General features: G+C 47.4%; 1 protein-coding gene across 1 annotated transcript in view; it reads right to left on the bottom strand.

Moving 5' to 3' along the window:
- Positions 1-2,392: 2,392 nt before the first annotated feature.
- The window catches only part of PIK3C2B (phosphatidylinositol-4-phosphate 3-kinase, catalytic subunit type 2 beta), a 69,976-nt gene continuing 46,176 nt past the window's right edge, over positions 2,393-26,192 (bottom strand). Inside the window, exons 16-33 of the mRNA XM_011990445.1 lie at positions 25,398-25,586; positions 23,776-23,869; positions 23,520-23,614; positions 22,868-23,048; positions 21,975-22,082; positions 20,921-21,013; positions 19,653-19,782; positions 18,395-18,531; positions 14,224-14,393; positions 13,578-13,734; positions 13,104-13,213; positions 11,983-12,184; positions 11,443-11,567; positions 9,695-9,812; positions 7,909-7,990; positions 7,418-7,524; positions 5,375-5,503; positions 2,393-4,805 (exon numbers count right to left, since the gene is read on the bottom strand). Of these exons, the coding sequence (XP_011845835.1) occupies positions 4,617-4,805; positions 5,375-5,503; positions 7,418-7,524; positions 7,909-7,990; positions 9,695-9,812; positions 11,443-11,567; positions 11,983-12,184; positions 13,104-13,213; positions 13,578-13,734; positions 14,224-14,393; positions 18,395-18,531; positions 19,653-19,782; positions 20,921-21,013; positions 21,975-22,082; positions 22,868-23,048; positions 23,520-23,614; positions 23,776-23,869; positions 25,398-25,586 (2,416 nt within the window). The 3' untranslated portion in view covers positions 2,393-4,616. The remainder of the gene's footprint in view (positions 4,806-5,374; positions 5,504-7,417; positions 7,525-7,908; positions 7,991-9,694; positions 9,813-11,442; positions 11,568-11,982; positions 12,185-13,103; positions 13,214-13,577; positions 13,735-14,223; positions 14,394-18,394; positions 18,532-19,652; positions 19,783-20,920; positions 21,014-21,974; positions 22,083-22,867; positions 23,049-23,519; positions 23,615-23,775; positions 23,870-25,397; positions 25,587-26,192) is intronic.

The raw sequence follows: 26,192 nt of genomic DNA, 5'->3' as shown, positions 1-26,192 counted from the left end.
GGGCTGCTTTTGTTTCTTTTCGCCTTGGGCAACCCCTCTCTCTCATTCCCCACCTCTCTCATTCCCACTCCCTCAGGAGGGTTCAGATTTCTACCCCATTTGGCCAGGAAATTTCCTTCACTAAGACTCTTGGCAGACTCAAGTACTAACCTTTAAAAAGTCCAAAGGGACTTGCCCAGAACTGCAGTGATACCTCAAGATCACTTAGAAATAAAGCAGGTAACACTTCCTACTGTTTACTACTGGAAAATCCCCTGGAAGCCCCCTCACAATTCCCCAGTATGAAACATGACTCCCCACTGGAGAGTTTTGGAGACTTCTGGGTACAATGCTTGAACAAGGGTCACTTCACTTCCATCCTGCACTTGGGGGGTTCACTTCCGGGCTATGGTTATGCTGTAGTGGCTTGATAGTTGCGAGACATCTCAAGTTTCAGTTTTTTTCTCCTATAAAATGGAGTTGGTTAAATATTACTAGATAGTAAACTTCTTTTTTTTTCAGACAGAGTTTCACTCTTTTTGCCCAGGCTGGAGCGCGATGGCGCAATCTCGGCTCACTGCAACCTCTGCCTCCCGGGTTCAAGCGATTCTCCTGCCTCAGCCTTCCAAGTAGCTGGGATTATAGGCACCTGCCACCACACCCGGCTAATTTTTTGTATTTTTAGTAGAGATGGGGTTTCACTGTGTTAGCCAGGACGGTCTCAATCTCCTGACCTCGTGATCTGCCCACCTCGGCCTCCCAAAGTGCTGGGATTACAGGCATGAGCTACCGCACCCAGCCCTGGTAGGAAACCTCTTAAATGCAGAGAACTGTCTTAATTTACCTTGGTAAGCCCTAGTCTGGTACCTAGTACAGGGCCAGGATGCATTCAACACAAATGTATTTTTTTATGAATGGAGGCATGCCACTAGGTAGCACTGGTAAGAACTGTGAATGTTTGTTGACAGAATTCATGAATGAGCCATACTTACTGTCCAGGGCAGTGGTAATGGAAAATGATATCATGTATAAAAAGCACCTGAAATATCAATTAGACCTATTTAAGGGATTGTATTAAACACTGCCTAGGAGGTGTTGCACAAGGTTTGGAGTGCAACAAACCTGGGTTCAAACTCCATGACTTACTGGCTGTGTGCCCTCAGGCAAGTTACTTCATCCCTCTGAGCTTCAGTTTCTTCATCTGTAAAATGGGTAATGGTACGCACCTGATCAAGTTGTTGTGAGGATAGATTTAGCTGACATGTGAAAATGGTCAGTGCAGTGCACTGGTACATATAAAAGTTACCATTTGGTGGTATAAAAAACCACTACTATTATTTTCATCTCATCCAGCAGATGTTTCAATGTAAACATTTGAACATCAACCAATTTTTTTTTTTTGAGATGGAGTTTCACTCTTGCTGCCCAGGCTGGAGTGCAATGGCACAATCTCAGCTCACTGCAACCTCCAGCTCCCAGGTTCAAGTGATTCTCCTGCCTCAGCCTCCTGAGTAGCTGAGATTACAGGCGTGTGCCACCATGCCTGGCTAATTTTTGTATTTTTAGTAGAGACAGGGTTTCACTATGTTGGTCAAGCTGGTCTTGAACTCCTGACCTCAGGTGATCCACCCACCTCGGCCTCCCAAAGTGTTGGGATTACAGGCATGAGCCAACCAGTCTTTAAAATGATAGTTTCAGCTGGGTGCAGTGGCTCACACCTGTAATCCCAACACTTTGGGAGGACAAGGTGAGAGGATTGCTTGGACTCAGGAGTTCAAGACCAGCCTGCACAATGTAGCAAAACCTTGTCTCTTCTAAAAATTACTTTTAAAAATTATGGGAGGCTGGCTGGGTGCAGTGGTCACGCCTGTAATCCCAGCACTTTGGGAGGCCAAGACGGGCGGATCACGATGTCAGGAGATTGAGACCATCCTGGCTAACAGGGTGAAACCCCGTCTCTACTAAAAATACAAAAATTAGCTGGGTGTGGTGGTGGGCACCTGTAGTCCCAGCTACTGGGAAGGCTGAGGTGGGAGGATGGATGGAGGATGGATGAGGCTACAGTGAGCGGTGATTGTAACACTGCACTCCAGCCTGGGCGACAGAGCAAGACTCTGTCTCAAAAAAAAAAAAAAAAATTATGGGAGGCTGAGGCAGGTGGATCACTTGAGCCCAGGAGTTCAAGACGAGCCTGGGAAACATGGCAAAACCCTGTCTCTACAAAGAATAAAAAAAATTAGCCAGGCATGGTGATGTGCACCTGTGGTCCCAGCTACTGGGAAGGCTGAGGTGGGAGGATGGATGGAGTCCAGGAGGTGGAGGTTGCAGTGAGCCTAGATCTCACCACTGCACTCCAAGCCTGGGCAACTGAGAGAGACCCTATGTCAAAAAAAAAAATAAAATTATCATTTCATTTTTTTCTCAAATGTCATTTATTAGAAAATACAATTCCCAAGAAAGGAGATACAAGGGATTCTGGGAAGTGGGAAGTAAACAGTACACAGATCTCTTTAAATCAGGAGCATACAGGGTCATAATAAAATGAGCTACAGGCACAGAGCCAGTAACACATTTATGGTCCGTTCATCTGGAAAAGTTTCACCACCCACTCCCCACTCCCCTTCCCCCCACCGGAAGCAGCCAGCTTTATCCTTGACATTTTAATTTTAGAGAAAATTTAAACTTCCGTGCTGCCCTATGGCTTCGGTCAATGGAGCTTCTTTCTCCAGTTATGGAATGAGTCAGCAAAACGGGGAGTTTCTGATCCTTGGAATTAGGGAGGGACAGTTTACAGAATGTCCTCATTTCACTCTTTTCCCAATCATGGGAAATATCCAGCCGCTTCTGGTTTTAAAAGTTAGTATCAAATTCCAAGTCCCTCCCTCTTTTTGGCAAGGAAGACAACCCTTTGGAGTGAAACACAAAAGAGCAAATGTAAAATCCATCTGGGGCCGGGCGTGGTGGCTCACACCTGTAATCCCAGCACTTTGGGAGGCCGAGGCAGGCAGATCACGAGGTCAAGAGATCGAGACCAGCCTGGCCAACATGGTGAAACCCCATCTCTACTAAAAATACAAAAAATTAGCTGGGCGTGGTGGTGCATGCCTGTATTCCAAGGTACTTAGGAGGCTGGGGTAGGAGAATCGCTTGAACCTGGGAGGCAGAGGTTGCAGTGAGCCGAGATCATGCCACTGCACTCCAGCCTGGTGACAGAGCGAGACTCTGTCTCCAAAAAAAATTTAAAAAAAAAAAACACCATCTGGTAGGGAATAAAGAATATGAAGAGATAAGAGACTCAGTCTCAGTCTCTCCCTTTGGGCTCCTGAGCTTAGCTCCAGGGGAATAATCACCACTCCAATCCAGCCTCCTACTGACCAAAGAAAAATCATGGGGCAAAAAATAACAGTTTTGATGGAATCCCCCACCCCATGCCCCTTTCCTTCAGATAGGGCATCCCTTTGGCTCCAGACTAAATAGGTTTATGGCCCCACAGAATGAGGAAAAGTCTTATAAAAAGGGTGACAGAAATGGAGTTTGGGAGGGAAGCAGCACAGCAGAAAGAAGTGGGGAGTGATGGATGGTGAATGCTTTCCAGAGGCTACCTAGCAAGCAGTCACAGTGGCATCTGCAGCCCAGGGACCTCTTCCTAGGGCCAAGAAGCTCTTGGGTGAAACTACATCTAAGGACTAAGTCAGCATTTTGTCCCACCAGAGAGAAATGAAGGGAGAGACCTATGGGGAAGCACCCCCAGCCTATTCATAGAGACCAGCTGACTCCCAGAAGGGCCGGGAGAATGAAGGGGCAAGGAGTAGAAAATGGTATTCAGGGCAAGTCCTAATAAAGTAGGGAAGACAAAAGGAAAAGTCCCCCAAAAAGAGCATGGGTCCCTGAATACGGGTCCTTGGCAGAACCCCAATACGGAAGGCCCTTCCTTACACATGTAGGTATCACAGCGCTCTCCTTTGGAGGCAAAATCAGAAAGGCCCAGTGGCGCAAGCCTCAGTCCAGCACAGGCAGCCCTCCCCAGCCCTCCCCAACCTGTCCTTAGAGAGGGCTCTGGCCGAGGACCCACTGGGCCCCTCCCCTAATAGTTCCTATAGCTAGAAAACAAAACAACAACAACAACAAAAAAAAAACCTAGGGAAAAGTCCAATAAGAACCTTAATCATACAAAAAGTCCAAATAGTCTTCCTCTCTTGCCTTCTGGGGCATAGGTATGTCCCTTCTCGCAAGGCTTCCTGTCCCAGTTAGGACAACATCACTATTTCATTTTTTAAAAATAAAAATAAAGATATCCGCCCACCCACCCCCAAAATGCTACTTCATACAGCCCACCCCACACACTCCCCAAACCAAGCATTGCTCCCTTGACACAAGGTAAACTTAAAACTTTGCTGCAACCTCACAGCCTCCAAGGGGCTGCTCATCACAACCAACCCAGTTCAGTCTCCAGAGGAAGAGACAGCAGAGCATGTCTTACTCTCCCTGCCTCCTACTACAAAGGCCAGAATCACCTGGACCGAGCAGGGGGCCCGCCCAGGGCCCTGGCCCTTCACTAGGAAGAGTCTCGCAGGGGAGAGTCCTCTCCTCCAGCTCCCACCACCAGCCTGGGATCCTGGGTGGTGGCTCTGCTGGGCTCACAAGGTGCCATGGCTTCGAGATCCCAGTGCAAACCAGCCAGTCTTCTCCTGAGCCAGGTCCAGCTCTCGCAGGCGGATGTTCACCTCACCGAGGAGGACGTTCTCCCAGAATCCCTGCTCACTCAGCACACTCAGCTGGAGCTCCCGCTGCTGCAGGTCTCCCTTGGGGATCCCGTCATATACCAACTGCAAACAGAGATGGGTGAGGGAAGTGGTGAGAGAAGGAACAAGAAGAATCCAGAGGGAACCTGAGAGAGAGAGATGGTAAAGTCTGTTGGGGGTTGATCCAGCTGAGGCTAGCACTGACCCTGCAGAGTCCCAGGTCATACAGAAGGTACACAAGGTACACAGACTCCAAGGGAAGCATTAATGAACTCTGTTCTTTGCTCAGAGTTCAAGCAGGTGAGGGCTTTGTATTGGGGCCACTGCTCATTTTCAGCACAGGACCAGCAGGCTTCTCCTTCCCACAGGATAGGGCCAGACCCCAGCCAGGAAATCCCAGCCCAAAAGGGCTGGCAAACTCTTTATGTAAGGGGACAGACAGTAAATATTTTTAGGCTTGATAAGCCACATGGTCTATGTTACTACTCAATCCTGCCATTGCAACATGAAAGCAGCCACAGGCAAAACCTAAATCAGAAAGTACAGCTGTGTTCTTAATACGACGTCTTAATAGGGTCTTCAATATGACTTTAGCTAGGAGAACAGGCGCAGGTTGCCAACCCCTGCCCTACCCCACCATTTTCCCCACCCACCATCTCATTGTAGGTAGGATTGCAGGTTTTCCGGGCCACTTTGGTTTTCCTCTTAGTGGTTTTCTGAGGGTCAGGAAGGAGGTAAATTTTCACATAGGGGTCAGGGTCATTTCCATCCTGGAGCAGTTGCTACAACAGAATGAGAACCAAAAAATGTTAAGATTTTTAACATCTGTCTCTTCATCACCATTCCTGTGATCACACTCTGATCCAGACTCTCATCTGCCATCTGGCGTCTTGCAATGCACGACTAGTTTATTTGTCTGCTTTCAAGCTCACTCCATTCTGATAAAAATATCTACCATGATAACATTGTGTCCTATTAAAACATCAATTGATTTGTCTATGATATCAAGTCTATACTTTTTATCCAAATCCTCGGGACATCCCATAATGTGCTCTGTTTTGAGTGAAACACCATGTTCCCAGGTATCTTCCTGCCATATCTACTATCCTTGTCTATTTTGTCATTTGGTCCACTTAACCCCTAAGAGGTAGAGATATGAGTCAGAGAGATTGAGTTGCTTGCTCAAGAGCAGCCAACTAGTGATACACCCAGCCTGATCCTTTTAAAACCTAAGTCAGATCATGTCACGCCTCTGCTCAAAACCCATCTCATTCAGGGAAAAGGCCAGGGTTCTTACTATCGGGGTAAGGTGCTGGTCCATCATACCCTCTCCAACCTCATCATCCACTCCTCTCGACTTTGCTCCATCGGCTTCAGCCACTGGCCCCTTGCTGTTTCTGACGCACCCCTGGCAGGCTCCCAGCTTTGGGCTGTCGGATCTAACTGCTCCCTTTGCCTGGGACAGTCTGCCCTCAGATGCATAAACATGGCTCCCTCCCTCACCTTCTTCAACTTGCTAAGACGCCTCCTCAGCAATGAGGCCTTCCCTGACCACTCTGCAAATTCCACTCCCTTCATTCCATCCTAGCATTCCTTCTCTGCTTTATTTCTTGCCATAGCTCTTACTACCATCTTCTATGCCATATATTTTACTTATCTGCCTGTCTGCCCTTTCCAACTAGAATGTAAGCCCCCTGAGGGCAGGGATTTTGTTTTGTTTTTCCCCACACCCAGAGCTAATGTATCAGTATACAGCAGGCACTCAAACATTTATTGAATGAATGAAGAATACATGGATGAATGTTCATGCTCCTCCTGCCATATCCCACTGCCCCAACCTACACAAAATGCCTAACATAGGATACAGCACAATGCAAGTATTCAAGTTCCCTTCCTGGCTGGGTATGGTGGCTCACACCTGTAATCCCAGCACTTTGGGAAGCTGAGATGGGTGGATCACCTGAAGTCAGGCATTTGAGACCAGTCTAGCTAACATGATGAAACCCGATCTCTAATTTAAAAAAATACAAAAATTAGCCAGGTGTAGTGGCATGTGCCTGTAGTCCCAGTGACTCAGGCTGAGGCAGGAAAATCGCTTGAACCCAGGAGGTTGCAGTAAGCCAAGATCACGCCACTGCACTCCAGCCTGGGTGACAGAGCAAAACTCCAACCCAAAAAAAAAAAAAAAAATTCCCTTCCTCTTCTAGTCACAATGTTCTTAGAACTCATACCAAAAATTTAGTCATTATATACTGCCTTGATCATGTTCAAAGGACATCACGTGGCTGCTGAATCATTATAGCCAGGTAATGAGCCCCTTGGGCCTCTCCCTTATGATAATTACGATAATAATCATTATTCTAATAAAACCAGGCATGGTGTTAAGTATTCCACAAGCATTATCTCATTTAATCCCCATAATGACTCTATGAGGTAGGTGCTAACATTTTCCTCATTCTAATGAGGCTCAGAATGATTAGGTTACTTGTCAAAGACCACAGCTACAAAAAGCTGTATCATGTATTGCCTGGTCAAACCATAGGCTTGCTATGGTTATAGGTCCATGGTGGATGCTCAATAGACTGTGGTGGTTACCTGTATGACATGGGGCAGAGAAGGTCTGCCCAGACAAAAAAGTAGCTCAAGAAAGATTAAAAAAGAAAAAAAAAAAAAATCAGGGCTGTGCAGGCACTTACCAAGCCCCGAATATGCATCACCATAATGAAGAGTTTATTGTTTTTGTAGGAGATGGACAGCTTCACCTCCCCTCCCACCTTTCCGACGGGCCGGGCCCACGTGCCATCTGTAGGGACAAACGAAACCAAGAAGGGTCAAGAGGCCAGGCAGGGGTTTCTGTTTTCTTTCTGAGCCCCCTTGCCCCAGCCTCTCCACGTCAGGTTCCTGATACTCATGAGGCATCTACATAAGTGTAGTCTGAATGTGATTAGAGTTAACTGGGTTGGGATGGGTCTGAGGATACAATCAACTGAATATCCACCCTGTGGGGAACCCAGGTAAGGAGCTATGGACCCCACAGCCTGAGTGGGAAACTGGATTCCCTGGAGAGTAAGAAAAGGAACAGGAGGCAAGTCAAGGAGAGAGAACTGAGAAGAGGTTGGGGAAGAAGCAGTTACCCTTGGGGTAGTTCAGAGGAGTTGGCAGGAAGGTCTCAGAGAAGATACTGTACCTGAGGACTTAGGAGCTGAGCTGGTGCCCATAGCCTTCTCATCCCGGGGCAGTGGGTGGAAGAAGGTGTACACCAAATCACACTGGAACAGAATCAGAAACAGGGCCATTCTTCAATAAGACAATGGTCCAATACAAAAAGGAAGGGGACTGTTCCAGATGTAAAAAGACTTAGGAAATATAACAACCAACAACATGCAGTTCTTATGTGGATTATAGCTCTAACAAGCCAACAGTAAAAGGAATTTGGGGGATGATAGGGAAATTCTGAATATGGACTATGTACTGGATAATATAATAATACTGTAGTTATGTTAAAAATGAGGCTCTATTGTTTAGAGATGCATACTATTTAGGGGGTACAGTATTATGATGTCTGTAATTTACTTTTTTGTTTGTTTGTTTGTTTGAGATGGAGTCTTGCTCTGACGCCCAGGCTGCAGTGCAGTGGCGCAATCTTAGCTCACTGCAACCTCAGCCTCCCAAGTAGATGAGATTACAGGCGTGCGCCACCACGCCCAGCTAATGTTTATATTTTTAGTAGAGACATGTTGGCTAGGCTGGTCTCAAATTCCTAACCACAGGTGATCCACCTGCCTCGGCCTCCCAAAGTGCTAAGATTACAGGCGTGAGCCACTGCACCCAGCCTGTAATTTATTTTAAAAAATTTCCTAAAATATAGATGAAGCAAATATAGCAAAATGTTAACTATTTAGGTGATAGATATAGAGGTGCTAATTATATTGTTTCTCTACTTTTCTGCATGTTTTAAAGTTTTAATACTAAAAAGTTTAAAAAGAAAAAACAGGCTGAGTGCAGTGGTTCATGCCTGTAATTCCAGCATTTTGGGAGGCTGAGGCCAGAGGATTGCTTGAGCTCAGGAGTCTGCGACCAGCCTGGTAACACAGTGAAACCCTATCTTTACAAAAAAATACAAAAACTAGCAGGGTGTGGTGGCCCATGCCTATAGTCCCAGCTACTCAGGAGGCTAAGGTGGGAGGATCACTTGAGCCTGGGAGGTCGAGGCTGCAGTGAGCTGTGATTGTGCCACCACACTCCAGACTGAATGACAGGGCAAGATCCTGTCTCAGAAAACAAACAAACTGTGTGAAAATACTCACTTGAACATTAATACTGGGGGGAAAAAAGACATACTCTAAATATCTTCCAAAAATAAAATGGTTAAGAATATGGTACTGCAAGTTGGTGTTTGGGGGAGCAGATATTGAAAGTTATAGCATATGCATACTATAAACGCTAAGGAAAAAAAAGCTCAGAATCTAGAGTTATACTTAAGCTATGACCACTATAAAACTGTAAATATCATGCTTGCATATGGACAAATAGGAGGGAAACATGGACAATAGGGTCAGATGATTTGTTAAAGTATTTAATAATAGGATTCCTCATGACTTTGTTAGGGCCATTATAATACTACTTGTTTTAAAACAAAATCTAGGTTGATAATACATACTCAACCTGCTCAAAAAATTTTTTCCTCAAGGAGAAGCCTTCCTTTCTGAGGCTCTGCTCATTCTCATCACTCTCAGACCATGTGCCTAGATGCATTCACGTTTCTGTTTAATTGCATTTCTGTGCATAACCCTGTGAGGCTGGACCCACCCGCCTCCTGTCTTCTGCAGACTAGAGCACTGGTCATTCAGCCCACAGACCCCGAAGTGCCGAGTCCTGTTCCTGACTCCTAGTGGCTCTGGATGCTTCCACCCCTGCCTCCCCAACCACCCCCACCAGCCTGGACAGCCAGGAGGACAGGCAAGCCCACCCACCTCGGCCACCTCAGGGGCTGCGTGGATCAAGTGCCAGATGTAACCGTTTAGCTCCTCCCTCCGCCGCTCGGCCACTGCCTCTCCCCGGGAGCGGCCGATCACGAAGCGACTAGGGAAGCTGGTGTGGCAGCGTAGGCAGCAGGGATGCAGGAGGTGAAGATGGAGAAAGAAAATGGACAGTGGGCTTTTTTCACACATTTCATTTGCATTTCGAGTCCCCTAGCACCCATTTCCCAGCAGCCTTCATTTCTAGGGACCCTCACAATTCCTCCTGTGCTGCACATCTGTGCCCAGGTCTGACACCTGCTCAGCATCTTACACCTACATTGCCAAGGACCCCAGACAAAAAAACCAAACAGCTGGCCAGAGTCCTGTGGCTCTCCAGAAATGCCTTGGGAGCCCTCAGTTTCTCCCATCAAAGTAAAAATCCTTTTTTTTTTTTCCTGAGATGGAGTCTTGCTCTGTTGCCCAGGCTGGAGTACAGTGGCGCAATCTCGGCTCACTGCAACCTCCACCACCCGGGTTCAAGCGATTCTCCTGCCTCAGCCTCCCCAGTAGCTGGGATTACAGGCACGCACGATTGCGCCCAGCTAATTTTTGTATTTTTAGTAGAGGGGGGTTTCACCATGTTGGCCAGGCTGGTCTCAAACACCTTAGCTCATGAGCTGCCCGCCTCTGCCTGCCAAAGTGCTGGGATTATGGGTGTGAGCCACTGCACCCAGTCAAAAAATTCATTTAAAAAGTTGTATGTTTGTTTTGAGACTGAGTCTCGCTTTGTCGCCCAGGCTGGAGTGCAGTCACGTAATCTCAGCTCACTGCAACCTGTGCCTCCTGGGTTCAAGCAATTCTCCTGCCTCAGCCTCCTGAGTAGCTGGGATTATAAAAGCATGCCACCACGCTAATTTTTGTATTTTTAGCAGAGATGGGGTTTCACCATGTTGGCCAGGCTGCTCTCGAACTCCTGACCTCAGGCAATCTGCCCACCTCGGCCTCCCAAAGTGCTGGGATTACAGGCATGAGCCACTGCACCCAGCCTGAAAAGTAGTTTTTTAAAAAATTGCAGTAAAATACATATAACATAAAATTTGCCATCTTAACCATTTTTAGGTGTACGGTTCTGTGGAATTAACCATATTCACATTGTTGTGCAACCATCGCCACTATCCAACTTCATAGCTCTTTTCATCTTGCAAAACTGAAGCTCTGTATCCATTAAAACAACCACACCTCCCTCCCCTCAGACCTGGGTAACTAGCTTTCTACTTTCTGTCTCTAGGAATCTGACTACTCCAGGTAACTCTGATAAGTGGAATCACGCCATTTTCGTCTTTTTGTGACTGGCTTATTTCACTTAGCAGAATGTCCTCAAGGTCCATCCACGTTGTTACCCGTGTCGAAATTTCCCTCCATTTTAAATGCTGAATAATATCCCACTATATGTACATATGACATTTTGCTTATCCATTTGAAAAATGGTGTAACTCTAAAAAATTAGAAATTTTGAAACATCAAATTCACCATGCCTTCCCTTCTGGTCAGGGGGCCCGGAGTGAGAGCTCTTGCGTGCAAGGAGAGCTTGGCCAGCAGGGGGAGCACTTGTCATCAAACTCCATACCAGGCCAAGCAAAGCAGGCAGATCTTTAGTCCAAAAGGGTATTTTCTGCCCCTGCAGTCCTGCCCAACTCCCATCCCGTATCCTTTCCCCCTCCCCCACATCCCTCTGTGCAGATGGTAAAGGGGGCAGCTACCTGGGCAAGTGGGAAGAAGGGAAGAGCAGCCGCAGCTTATTGTGTAATTCCTGGAACTCCTCAAAGGTCCGCTGGATATAGGTGGCCTCGTGAGTGTTCTCTCGCATCACCTTTACCACATATATCTGCAAAGGTCCAGATCTTAGGGTGTACCTGCCGAGCACTCTGCACCCAGTGAAGGGGGTAGGAAAGGTCTGGAAGTGTATGTATGTGCTGAGGGGAGGGGCACGTTCCAAAAGGAAGAGGGCAAGTCTCTCTCCAGTGGAGACAGATGATAGCACATACACAGGAATCTAAAAGCAGACTTCCCACATATGTCGCCAGGATCCTTGACTCAGAGGGAATAACCATTCAATTCAGTTCCCCAATTCCAGGCAGGTCACGTGAGCAAAGGAGAGGGAAGTGGTCCAGGACTGCTCCCAGCACAGGACGCTTGGTCAACTCCTGTGCCCACTGTGCAAGTGTGAAAAAAGTCAGGACCCCAATAAACCAGGGTCAGCAGAGAGCAAGAAAGGGGGTCAGATTGGAGAAAACACTTACATAGCCTTTGTTGGGGTGGAAGATTTTCTCATGGCGGCAGAGGAAAACATCACTGATTCGGCCAGAGCTCTTGAGAGTGTGTGTTCGGGAGGCAAAGGAGAGGGTCAGCCGGTCATCTGAGCCCGTGAACTTCATCTGAGCCAGATTATGGATGAAAAAATTGAGCTTTGTGGCTACACTGCCCAGGCTGGACTCAATCAACCTGGCAGGAGGATGAGAAAAGAGGATATAACTATGAACCCAAATTCCTGCTGCCTCGACAGGGGTGTTCCAAGGAATATTCCTGACTACTGAGACTAACAATCAGCTCAGCTCAGACAAACCATTTTTCTGTGTCATATCCCCATAAAGCAAATGATTGGCACACAATTATCTCATGCAATTTGCTCATGTGAACCCTAGGGTCTTATCTCCTCCCCTGGCTGCCCACCTGAGCCAAAGACCATCAAACCAAGGTAGAAAGGAACTAGCAACCCTGTGTAAATGTCTAAATATCACGGTCAAAAAATTTCAAGGTTCAGTACAATAGAACCTCACCAAGCACTGTTGAATCTAGAGATTTCAATTCAGAGGGAGAGGTCCTGTGTTAGGAGACCTAACAGAGAAAGTTTAATTCTCTGAGTTCCAAAAAGAGTGGAGAACATTATCTGCATGGACAACATTTTGTAGGCATTCATAGATAAACGCATCCTTGCTCTCACACACAGCATGCCTAAAAACATTGTCAAATATAAGGAAACTGAATCATGGAACTCTACATTTTGGCAAGGGGGAAGGGTCTGACCAAGAAAGTTAAAAATTATTACAAAAGCCACATTATACATTGCCCCACAGACAAAATATTTGACTGGGACCTGGTGAGAATGTAGATAAGAGTGATGGCAAATACTCTTGTGTGCAAAAGGTAGCATCAAAACACAGATGGGAAACCAAGGCTGAGAGAAGCAAAATGATTTACCTAAATCACAGGCAAAGTTGGGACAATATATCCACGTGGTCAGTTCTAGGCTCTAGCATCTGAGCTAAGGCTTTTACCTTTCCCCAGTCCTCCTCCTGCCAATCCAGTGGGCTGGGAATTACTCAGGGTGGGCAGTGCTGATTCGCTTAGGGAATCATGTTACCTAGTGAAGTAGGTAGTGGCATTGGCCTCTGTGTCCTGAGGCCTCAGGGCATCGTACACATACTTGAGGTCCTCCAGGTCTGAGAGCTCAGGGATCCCACAGGACAACATCTAGAAGGAGCAGAAAGAAGAAGAGAGGGTGCCTGTAACAACAGAGAGTTCTTGCTGCTTCACCACCCTTAGGCAAGGTTTTCTACAGCTAGGCTCCCTAACCCTTCTAGAGGGTGGTAGACAGATGCTGTGGGCAGTGGCCGGAGGGCCACAGGAACTGAGGGGCTGGAGCAGGGAGTCAGACACCTACACAGACATCATTGTCCTCAGGTAGTCTGGGTCCCTGCCTTTATCTAGAGCAGGCAGGTATTCAGTTGGGGCTCAGAGAGGTAAATCTCTAGAAACCCTCTGCAGCAAGACAGGGAAGTCTTAAAGATGGTGCCAGGTAATAAGAAGGTGTTCGGAAAGGGATGGATCTCCTCACCAGGCCCAGAAGGTTGAGGAAGAGGTGGGTGTGCTTGCGAATGAGGTTGTAGGCTTGGCAGCAAAGGTCAACAAAATCATGGAAGCGGCTGGAAGGCTTGTCACCCCCGTTGATGACATACGCCATGTCCGAGGTGAAGACAAAGGGGGCACGGTCCCTGAGCCAAGGGGAACATACAGGTAGAAGGTCAACATGGAGGAGGAAGCCCACCATATGGGCTGCATCAGGAGTCAGTTTCCCTCATCCCTGATCACATGGACACACTGGATAGATGGGGCTCTAACTTTTTCTTTGTTCCTTTCCTACCTTAATCTTAAAAGATCTCTATATCCTTCATTGGTTCCTTATCTGTGAGCTGGCAATGTTTTTTTCTGGAGATCTGATTGCGTTCCTTTTTGCTACAGTTTGGGTTCATTTCCCTTTGTTCAGTCCTTGGTAGGGAAGAACAGCTGGTCCCCACATTCTTCTGCAAGGCCCTGCAAGGACTTGACCTCTTTATCAGTCTTCTCTCCTCCAATGCTGCTCAGCCCTGGGACCATGAACTGAGGCCCAGCTGCTTCCGTCATGGGCTTGTGTCCCAGCTCTGAACCACTGTTGCTCACCTTCTTGCCCTCCACTCACACCCTGGCTTCAGGAGATCACTTACCGCTTGATGTTGCCAAACATCTGGGCATGGCCCAGGAAGCGGCCAAAATCAATGTGGAACATGTGACCAGTGGTCTTCAGCATGATGTTGTCGTTATGTCGGTCACAGATGCCCAAGACGTACGTGGCCACGCAGCAGCCAGCGCAGGAGTAGATAAAGTTCTCCACAGCCTGGGAGGGGTCAAGGCAGATGGGAGGAGAGCACATAAAGCTGGCTTGGAAGGACTCCAGGGGCCACAGCCAGACAGAACTCAGCCAGCCCTGGCCTCTCTCTCTTTTGTGAACTCCAACAGTGTCTCACATCTGTCTGTTCATCCTTCATCATGTACTAACTTACACACTTACACAGAAACATCTCCCATGTGTTATGGAGAAGATGGAGGTTTATATATATGTCTTCACCACTTCATCTGAATACCATCTTCACTTTTCTTTCTCCTAGGGAGATTGGTTGGAAAGACAGTGGACTGATCCAAGAACCCAGACTTGATCAGCCCAGACTGAGGGGACCTTAAGAGATGGGAAGACTGACATTTACAACTTCCCCAGCTGGCCATGATGATCTTAAGTACAGCCACTGAGGCAGCCAATTTAAGAATCTTTTCCTGACCCTGCTCAGAATTCTATCTTCCTTCTTTCTGCCCCAAATAAAATTCCCATTTCCAGAGTTCTTGGTAACAGCTAAATGCTAATCTAATTAAAGTCACTGCACTCCAAAGAAGAGCTGAGGCCGCTTAACACATCTAGAGAGTGTTTTACACTTGAAAATCAGACATCTCTAGTTGGTAAAATATGTTAGAAATATTTCTGAATTTAAAGCAGGAGAGGAGTAGTGAGGGGTTGACTCCATCTTATTTTGTCTGGTCAACATCCATCCCTTTATCTGTCTTTCCAGGAAGAAAAAATACATGGAATGAGGAAGCAGACCACTCCTGCCTTCGAAATCCTCTTCGTGAGGTTTGTAGAATTCCTACGAACTCAGGAAAGACATCAGCAGAGGGCAATGATCGTCATAGCCAGGTAGGAATGCGTGAAATTAGGAATGAGGGAAAGCTTACTAGATATGGAATGCCCGCCCTCTTTGCCTCCTTCCATAAATCTCCACCCTTCATCCTTCAATGACCTCGAGTCTCATATCTTTCCAGACCTTCCCAGCTCACACTGACTCCTCCTTCTCTGAACCCCTACAGATGCACTGTCACCTCCGTTCATACAGTGTTTACTTGGTCCTTTCAGTCCCATGGGGTTTAGAGATCTGTTCTCCTAACAGCTTCTTGCCTATTTCACACAGCCTATTGCAAAACTAGCTCCACACAGAAGGCACCCACCCCAGCTACTTGTCGAATTACAACCTGATGATGGAACCACTGGAAACTAAGAATGGCAAGGTTGTAAAGAAATCACAGCATTCACCTTCTGGAAGAAAAAGACTATTTCTAAGAAAGTAAAATAAATGGATAAAAGCACTTAAAAAGGAGCATAATGCATAACTCCCAGTCTTGACCTGGATCTCTATCAAATCCTCTCCCTATCACAGATGCTCTACCTTAAATGAATCCTATTTTGGCTGAGAAAATAGTTGTGTGCCTGTGGGTAAATGACTAAACTCTTTTCACCTCCCTAAGTTATGCAGGGTGTTAGCCGCTTACTGGCAAGAAGTCTCACGCTATAAAGGGGCATTCTGCCTCCTCATTTAAGGGTTTCATGTGTAGGGTGTGGGATACTCTCTTGCTGAGTAGGTGGCCAAGAGAAAAATACCTCTAGTTTATTTCTTCTGGAAGTCATCAGATGAAACTACCAGCATTGCTGGGGGTGGTGGCTCATGCCTGTAATTCCAGCACTTTGGGAGGCTGAGGTGGGTGAATCTCTTGAACCGAGGGGTTCAAGACCAGCCTGGGCAACATGGCAAAACCCCATCTCCATAAAAACCAGAAAAATTAACCACGCACGGTGGCACATGCCTGTAGTCCCAGCTACTCAGGAGGCTGAGTCAGGAGGATCGCATGAACCCAGGAGGTAGAGGTTGCAGTGATTATGCCACTGTATTCCAGCCTGGGTGAGAGAGTGAGACCCTGCCTCAAAAAGAAAGAAACTACCAGCATTATTCTTGCAGAAAGGTTAGAAGGGCAGAGAAGCTATCTTTGAAAGACTGAGATTAAACATGAACATGCAGAGTTAGTTTCTGTGTGTGTGTATTCTCATACATTCTTCTGTGCATTTATTTTTATATTATATTTTTGTACATTTGTACATTTATTATTTAGTATTATTTCCATACATTTACATATATATGACTATTACATTGGCAGGGAGTAATCATAACTCCAGCACCTAGTACAGTGCCTCTGCATATGGGTGTTTAATATCTGAAAAATGCATGTTAGTATAAAGAGTAAGTATATGTGGGCGTTGGTAGCAGAAAGGAAAAAAATCATTACTCCTCTCCAAAGGTAGAGGGTCTTGAAATGTATAGCATAGAGCGGCAGAGTTTTGAGGAATGAGGAGGGAAGACTTTCCGGGTAAAGGAAATAGTATTGCCTATAGTACTGCGGAAATGAAAGTAGTGACCCTCGCCTATGATCCAGCTAGTAACCTAGTTGGAGCATAGGTTAGCATAAGGTGGTAGGTTGCAGTGGATGGGATTACAGGAGTCAGCAGGGCTGGATTGTAAAAGGCTCTGTGTGCAATGCTATGGATGTTGGACTTATCTGTTAGGACACAGGGAGGCTTTGAAGAACTTATCTGCATTTAAAAAAAAAAAAAAAACCTCTGAAATCAAGCAGAGGCTGGTTCTAGATGGAGGAGAGGCATTCCAGTGGTTCAGGGGACCGACAGCAAAGAGCTGAACAAAATCAATGGTAACAAAATAGAAAGAAGAGGACAGGTTTGAGAGATCGATGGGAAGAAGAATAAACAGAGCTTGGTACAGAAGTGAGATAGAGGGAAGCATCAGGAAGACCGTGGCTTTGCCTGGGTAAACGCACAGAGAGAGTCGCACAATTGACTAACAGCAAACACAAAAAGCAGGTTTCAAGAGGCAAAGGAGAGACAGCGGGCTGTTTTGCCTACACTGAGTTTGAGACGTGGGTGAAACATAAGTGGAAAAGTCCAGCAAGAAGGTGGCTATAGAGCCACCTGGAGGAAGGGAAGAGGGCTAGAGGAATGGCTTCAGCGGTCATCAACATTTAGGTGGTAGTTGAAGTCATAAGACAATGAGCTGGCACAAGAAGAGTGCGAAGAGGGCCCAGGTGACCAGGAATTAAGCCCTGGAGAACACAAACACTGAAAGCCATTTAAGATCATCTAATTACACATTCACTGAACAATGTTCTGATTATACCTTGGCTGCCCATGCTGGTTTTCCCTCCAGGATAAAGTACATTGATCAATATAAATTAGTATTTGGGTCCCTTGAAGTTAAAATTATATGAATTAGCATTCTGGCATATAGCCAGTCTCTTGTGAGTTTGGTTATTGTGATTTGTTCCTTCCCAGTGTCCCTACTTCCCTCAACCTAATTAACCGAGAGACTAGAGTTGTGAGGCTGGGAACAGCCCATGGACCCTAGCAGGCTACCAAGGCCCTACCACCCAGGAAAGCTCCACTTCTAATCTAATCTTCGTTCATCACGAACCAGCCAGCCCTCTTTTCACTCGTCTGTCTCATATCTAACCTCAATCCTAGGTTTGAGTTACAGCCTTGCCACACATCAGCTCCATAACTAGGAGTGAGTGAGTGAGTCTTAATTCACAGCTATGAAAAGAAGGGGCTGGAATAAAGGGATCTCTAAAGTCTCTTCCAACCAACTCTTATTCTAGAAAGTACCACTGAACCCTCTAAGAACACAAGGGAAGTTGAACAAGATCCACAACTGGGAGGGATACAGGTAGGTTCTCAAAAGCTGGCGCCTCCTCCAAGGTTTAATCTGCCAGGGGAACTCAATGAAAGTTTCTCAGTCCAGTATCAGGGGATTTTCTCAGCCAGCTTACAAGAGGCATTTGAGTGAGTCACCCCTAGCTATTTGGAGGCACCAGTCAACGAAGAAAGGGTAGGTCCTTCTGCCAACAAAGCTGAGCTGTCTTCTCTGAGCAAGTGCGGGTCTTGTGGTTAAAGAGTTGTGTGCTGGCATCAGGCACACGCACCCCAGATGCACTCCCCACCCCCAACCCTACCTTCTCATACTCGTCCTCCCCAGGGTTGTGTTTCTGCAGCCAGTCTGCCAGGGGCCGGTCCTTGAACGAGCCGGTCACCCCATGCTCCACCTGGATCTTACGCAGGGTCTCGGCATTAGGGATCATCTCCACCATCCCTGTGAGGGGAGAAATGGGGGTCACGTTCCAGACCAGAATGAAGGGGACTGCAGGGAGAGGACTACAAGGACGGTGCTCATGCTCCTCTATAAATTAAGGTGTAAGGCATTTGGACTAAGTCTGATAATAACAGGAAAAGAATAACCATAGAAAGGAAGGTCATTCCCACATTTCCTATTCCATACTGTGACTTTTTGGTCTCTCCAGTTCATAGCTGCTGCTCCCTTTGTTTTTCGCTTTTAATACAGGAATTTAAAAATACATGTAACAATCACCCAGCTTCAAAAATTGTCAAGATTTTGCTAATCTTGTTTGCTAATCACACAACCCTATTTCTCCACTCCCTGCCACCTTGGTTGGAGTATTTTAAAGCAAATCCCAGATACTTTATTTCACTCATAAATATTTCAAATGTAATTAACAAAGACACCATGCCATTGTCACATCCAAAAAATTAACAATCACTCTTTAATCTAACTCAATCTATATTCAAATTTCCCCCATTGTCTCTCTCTCTCGCGCTATATATATATATATCTCTATATATATATCTCCACATTTTTTTTTTTTCACACAGGGTCTCACTCTGTCACCCAGTCTGAAGTACAGTGGCACCATCATGGCTTACTACAGCTTCGAACTCCTGGACTCAAGCGATCCATCTGCCTCAGCCTCCCGAAGAGTTGGGACTGCAGGCACATGCCATTGGACCCGGCTAATTTTTCATCATTTTTATTACAGATGAGGTTTCCCTCTGTGTCTAGGTTGGTCTCAAACATTCCTGAGCTCAAGCAATTCTCCCATCTCAGCTTCCCAAAGTGCTGGGATTACAGGCATGAGCTACCATGCCTGCCCCAAAAACTATTTCCTTACAATTGGTTTGTTTTAATCAGGATCCAAAGTCTACACAACATGCTTGGCTGTTACAGCGCCAGGTCTGTTTCACTTTATAACAGTCTCTCTCCCATGCCTCCCTTTTCAGGCTATCCCACAGCTTCTCATGAAATAATCTTGCCCTTTTCACTTTCCTGGAGGAGGACACAGTTTGTGTTGGCAATGGGCGGAAGGACAATAAGCAAAGGGGTCCCGTCCACCACCCTCACTCCCACTCCCAACTGACCTCTGCCCCGGCCAGTGGAGAAGCAGCGGAAGATGACCATGCGCATGTCCAGCCCCTCCTGGACCCAGATCTTGCTCATGATGCGAATCATCTGCAGCGTCAGCATGTCCTGGCGAAGGTCGTCCCCACACTAGATGGAGGGAGAAAGTGACCAGATCCCGTCTCCACTGCCTCCCCAGCTCTCAGGTCTCCCAAGTGCTGAACCTTGACCCTAAACTAACAGTGACAGGGAGTTCCCCATCCTCATATCCCTGACCTGCTCACTCAGCTCAGACCAGGTCAAAGATGGCCCAGGAACCTTCCCAGTTTGCCCATGTGTTGTTCCAGCTTGTCCCTCAATCCCATGGCCCCATCTGAATTAAATTCACGGTCCACTTCTGCATGTAGCCCCTCTGACCATCAGGCTTTTTTTTTTTTTTTTGAGATAATGTTGTCTCACTCTGTCACCCAGCCTGGAGTGCAGTGGCACAATCTTGGCTCACTGCAACCTCTGTCTCCCGGATTCAAGTGATTCTCCCACCTCAGCCTCCCAAGTAGCTGGAATTACAGGTGCCTGCCACCACGCCCAGCTAATTTTGTTTTGTATTTTTAGTAGAGATGGGGTCTCACCATCTTGGCCAGGCTGGTCTCAAACTCCTCACCTCAAGTGATCTGCATGCCGCAGCCTCCCCAAGTGCTGGGATTATAGGCATGAGGTGCCACGCCCAGGCCATCAGGCCTTTTTTTAAACTTGAATGTTTACACTTTGGATTTGGAACTTGCACACAGCAAATATATAAGTTACTAAGTCACGTGCATGTATTTTGTCTCCACCGTTAGATTATATGCTCTGAGACTATCATTTACTTCTCAGAATTGTGGATACATCAGAGTTAGAAGGGACCTCAGGGTTCATCTAGTTGGACCTGCACCTGATATATTAATTTCCTCTTCAGCAGCCCTGCCATGTGACATTCAGCCTCTGCCTGAATACCCGAGGGACAAGTGGATCACCATCTTACCCAACCCATTGTTGAGGGAGCTCTGCCTCCTAGAAAGCACTCGGGATATTGAGCTGTGAGTTGCCTCCCTATACCTAACACTCTGTTCTTAGCCCTCTGGGGCCATGCAGAATTCATCTAAATCCTTTTTCACTTGATCGTCTTTTCTACATTAAGACAGCATGGAACAGTGGGAAGAGAACCACCCAGGAGCTACTTAATGCCACTCTAGGCTGCCTCCTTCTCTCTCCCACCCTGGTCCACCAGGCTTGAGTAAAGTATTCTCACCTTGAAGATGACACGGATGTTCTCACCCAGGGGATCCACATTTTGGAAGGAAAGTTTGAGGGGGACAGCATTGGAGTTGAAGTAGGAACAGTCCTGCCATGGTGAAAAGGATAGTGACGAGGGTCAGAGTAGCCTGTGCCAGGAAAGGATAACGACCTCTCCACTTCAGACCAAGATGCCACCTCCCTCCTGCTGCCGGTCCACCCAAGACCTGCTCACTGTTTCTTCCGGATTTCTCAGGAACCCAACTTCCTTCCTTCTCTCGTTATAGTCATCATCCCAATTCAGTTTGTTATGACCTCAGTTCCAGCACTTGACCTCTCAGCCTGTTAGTTCATTCTGCACACAGCTTACTAGTTGTGTGACCTCTGGTAAGTCACATGTCCCACCTATACCTCAGTTTACTCCTCTGTAAAAGAGGACTCCCAATAGTACCCATGTCCTAAGAGTTGTGAGGATGAAATGCCATAACCAACGTTAAGCACTCAGAACAGGGCCGGGCACAGAGAGTGCTCAATAAATGACAGATGACAGCTATCACCGCCACTACCCCTGACTTCATCCCCAACATCATCAGAGAAAGACACCTGCCCAGCTGCCCAGCCTCCAACCCAATTCCTCCACCCTGCGAGCTGTCAGGCTTCTAAAAGTCCATACACATGAGGAATGGGAAGCGGCACAAAGAGGCCTTTCTTCCTAATCTCTCTCTTATTTTACAGCTTAGATGGAGATGCTCACCTGCGCCCATACCCCAGTCTGTGCCCTCACTCTGTCTTTAAACAGAGTTCACAGCCCTTCTGCATCTTGTTTCTCCTTTCTATTTCTGCCATGTGTGGGTAGAGGAGAGACAGGATAACATAATCCTCACCATGTTACATGGGGGTGAGCTGAGACCCCTGAGGAAAAGGTCCTGGACCAAGACCACATGGTAAGTCAGCAACATACTGAAGCCGAGACAACTCAGCTCTCCTCGCCCTTGCGTGCCTGGTTAGTGAGGACCTCACTTCCACTGAGCCCTCCCACTCTGAGAGCCCCAAACCTACCAGTCACTCACCCTGGGCACGATTCCCTTAACCAGCAGACTGGGGCTGAGTGGCAGGCGGCACGAGCCATTGAGGGTAAAGAACTGCTTCACCTCCTCCAGGCCCGTGCGGAGTATTCCCTGGAAAGAAGGGGAGGAGTACAGCAGAAGTGAAATGAAGGGTCCATACTGAGAACCAGACCTCTCCCAGGGGTGGATTGTCAGTAGTAGTTGGTATGAAAACCACCCCCTGAGAAGTGTGGACACCCTCCAGAAGATCCTTAAGGAGGAGGACCCCCTAGACCCCAGCCTGGGACAGTGCGCTAACAGCAACACTAGATAGCTCTAGAGGGCAGCAGATGGCAGAACAGCATGAAGCAGGCCACAGTGCACAGAGAGGGCGGGCTGTCTCTCAAGGGGGAAGAGCTGCTCAGGCTTTTGCCAAGAAAAGCTCACAATCTGGACGTTGATACAAAATCTCTCAATTTTTAAATGTCGTTAACCAGGAACACCGCTCACTGGTTATAATGCCTTCATACAAACAGATAAAGGTGTCCTCTCTGGGTAGCATCCGGCCTGAGCCATGGGTCACAGCATGGTGAACAAAATATGGCTGGATTTCAGCCCTTACTTGCCCCTTCTGGCTGAGTGCTCTTGTGCAGTGAACAACTTACACAACTGTGCTTAGCCTTTAAAACAAACAGCTAAATAAATTTCAATATTTTACAGGACAAACAAAACACATCCACGGGCTGTATCCAGCTTGTGGACTGCCTGTTTACAGCCTACAGGTTCCAGAGTCATCTGCTCCCAGCTCCGAAATCAAAAATCATCACATGGAATCTTGTTGTTCAGGATTCCTAAGAAGACACTGGCTGCCAAAGCCCTGGATGAGAAATGGGTAGAGGCAGCCTCACCCCACTAACCTGCCTTGCAGATGGGGCTGCCTCCCGGACCTGCTGGGCCAGTTTGGCCAGGGCATTGACAAGCCAGCACTGGCGGTTAAACTCCTCTCTCAGCCCCTTGCCACAGCAGCACAGTAAGGCTGCCAGCAGATACTGGTAGCGGATGCTGAACTGAGAGTCCTTGAGGCCATCCTTCAGCAACCTGCAAGGCAGAGGGAGTCAGGAGTCAGAGCACTCCAGGGGTTAAAGGCAAGGGTGCAGGGGGAGACAGAGTCAAGTCCAGCTCCAACTCACTGCAAAACCCCCCTGAACTTGGGAGGGAAAATACACTCGGTATGTACGGCTTATATGGAGATGTTCACCTGTGCCCATACCCCAGTCTGTGCCCTCACTCTGTCTTTAAGTAGAGTTCACAGCCCCTCTGCATCTTGTTTCCCCTTCCTATTTCTGCCATGTGTGGATAGAGGAGAGACAGGATAACATAATCCTCACTATGTTACATGAGGGTGAGCTGAGACCCCTGAGGAAAAGATGCTGGGCCAAGGCCACAGGGTAAGTCAGCAACATACTGGAGCTTGGACAACTCAGCTCCTTGCCCTTGCGTGCCTAAAAGTGAAATACTCCTATGTGAAAGACACGTGTCTACCTCCCACTTTTCTACATGCAGTTTTACCAGAAGAAGTAGTGAGTCACTCTCAAGTCAGACACAGCTCGTTTCAGAAGGAAGCGCACCAACGGGCTGTCCAGGTAGCATTCATACTTCAGGGCCTGTTTTGGAGAAAGGGAGAAAGAAAATATGAAGCTTCATAAACTGCCTGTAACCTACACCTATTATCATTGCACTGGGATCTCTGGTTTCTAAGGGGCAGACTCACTTGGGATATTGGGGATGAGACCGGCAAAACTGGAGGGAGAACCAGTCCACCCACCTGTACCAGCTGGGGCAGGTAGTCCAGCAGCTCGGCATCCGAGAGTGAGCCAATCCACTGCACGGCCATACGACGCACCTCCTGGTCCGGGAAGCTGCAAAACAGAGCCCAGTGCCCTGACAACCTAGCTGCAGGTTGAGGAACAGCTGTGAGCCAAGCACCCTCACACCTGGGCTTCAGAGGCGTGGAGAAAGAAAATGCAATGGCCCTAGTTCTGCCAAAGTCACTAGAAGAATCCTTAGCACCTTCCCTGGATAGCGACTCTTGGGAATGAGCCTTCTTCATGGTCAGAGTCTACTTTGAGCCATGGGGGAGCAATTGGGTAGCCACTCTCACTCCTTGGATGATTTAAAGAAAACGGGACAAAGTCCTCAACCCTACTCCCAAAGAGTTCTCCCTTGACTCCCACTGTGTCAGAAATTCCCACCACTGGAGGGCCCTGATGTGGGTAAAAGCACTATTTTGTCTTGGTAACATCCTTTAATGCAAAATGTACCAGGCACGTAACAGAAAATCACAGAATTTTATATAAGCCAATAAACATTGGCAGAATTAGTTTAGCAGAGATTAACAAAACCATTGGCTCAAAAACTCCTTAAGGCAGGTCACGTGAATAGGTACATTTTGATTACTGAGAGTGGTGAGAAATAAGCAGGAAATCCTGGGTACCACCTAGAAAAGGCAGCCCTAACGGATCTGAGACTGGAAGCCTTGGGTCCCCAGAGAACCCTTCAAGAGCAAGAGGGGAGAGACAATGGTTAAAATAAAACTAAGTAATAAGGATTTCAGTTACACAGGTGTATGCATTTGTCAAAACTCAGCCAGTGTACAGGTAAACTTTGGGTATTTGCTTATGTGTAAATGTTGCCTCAAAAGAAAAACAACACAGAACAAACATTGAGCTCTAGGTAATGATGTGCATGCCAAAGCAGGGAGTTTAATGGTGTCTGTAATTTACTTCAAAATGTATAAAAAGGCTGGGCATGGTAGCTCACACCTATAATCTCAGCATTTTGGAAGGCCAAGGAGGGAGCATTACTTGAACCCAAGAGTTTGAAACCAGCCCAGGCAACATAGTAAGACTTTATCTCTACAAAAAAATTTTAAAAATTAGTCAGGTGTGGTGGTGTGCACTTGTTGTTCCAGCTACTTGGGAGGCTGAGGCAGGAGGAGTGCTTGAACCCAGGAGGTCGAGGCTGCAGTGAGCCATATTCATGCCACTGCACTCCAGCCTGGGTGACAGAGCAAGACCCTGTCTCAAAAAAAAAAAAAAAAAAAAGCATAAAAAATAAGATGGATAGATGGATGGATACAGGGATGGATAAATGAAATGTATGCAATCCAGCCCATGGAGCAAATGCTAACGACAGAATCTAGGTGGTGGGCACACGGGCATTCACTGTATAATTTTCAATTTTGTTGTATGTTTGAAAAATGACCATAATATAACATTGGGGGGGGAAAATGAGAAAGGAAAAGCAAAAAGGAGAAATGGAAAATCCCTGAATATCCACACCCACTTTACCATTTTCCCCAGGGCTGGCTCAGATCAGTGATGGGCAGTGCCGTGCTCTGGCTTCTACAAGGACACATGGTCAGAAAAGGCGGATGTTACAACTCACGTGGCATGCAGGAGCCCCAGGGCATCCTGGTGGTTCATGTGGGTCCACTGCTTCAGGAGAGCATAGATGTCAGGCAGGCAAGCCCACTCCCAGCTGGGGGCGCTGGCGAGCACCAGGGGGAGCGAGCTCACCTCCGAGTGGCAGTAATATCGCTTCTCCCACAGGCGCTTCTTGTCAGCATCAGTGAGCCTGGTGGGCATGGGGAAAGGAGAAGGTGGTGGGAGGGTAGGGGGCAGTGGGAGAGAAAAGCGTCAGCCAAGGGGCGCAGTACTTACCCTCAAGGGGCGCAGTACTTACACTGCAATTCAGTGGTTCCCAAGCTTTGCTGCATATGATAGCCACTTGAGGGGCTTGGTGAACCCCCTTGCCATGCCTGGGTCACACCTGATACCAGTTATGTCCGAATGGCTGGGGAAGCCAGGCATCGGTATATGCCAAAGATCACCAGGTGATTCCAATATGAAGCAAAGTTCGGGAACCAGGGCCCAAATCCTATCTTTGATCCCAACTCACCGACATCTTGGTTGGAGGCAGAATGCATGGGCCAAGGGCACCCGAATCTGCTACCCCTCCTGCGGATGCCCTGAGGGTACCACTCTCAAGTAGAACCACCAGAGGGCAGTGGTCCCCCAACACCAGGGTCTGGGCTGCTGAGGGGCCTCCTGGGGCCTCCAGGGACCAGCTGTCGGCTTTCAAGGACCTGCAGCTAATTGGGCCTTGCCTGAGATCAGGTGTCTAATGGGAGAAGGGAGCTGAGGGGCTAATGAAGTGTAGTGGGCAGAATGGGGGAAGGGA

The sequence above is a fragment of the Mandrillus leucophaeus genome, unplaced genomic scaffold (assembly GCF_000951045.1).
Source record: "Mandrillus leucophaeus isolate KB7577 unplaced genomic scaffold, Mleu.le_1.0 Scaffold38, whole genome shotgun sequence".
Classification (NCBI taxonomy): domain Eukaryota; kingdom Metazoa; phylum Chordata; class Mammalia; order Primates; family Cercopithecidae; genus Mandrillus; species Mandrillus leucophaeus.
This window is presented reverse-complemented; position numbering and strand designations above follow the sequence as displayed.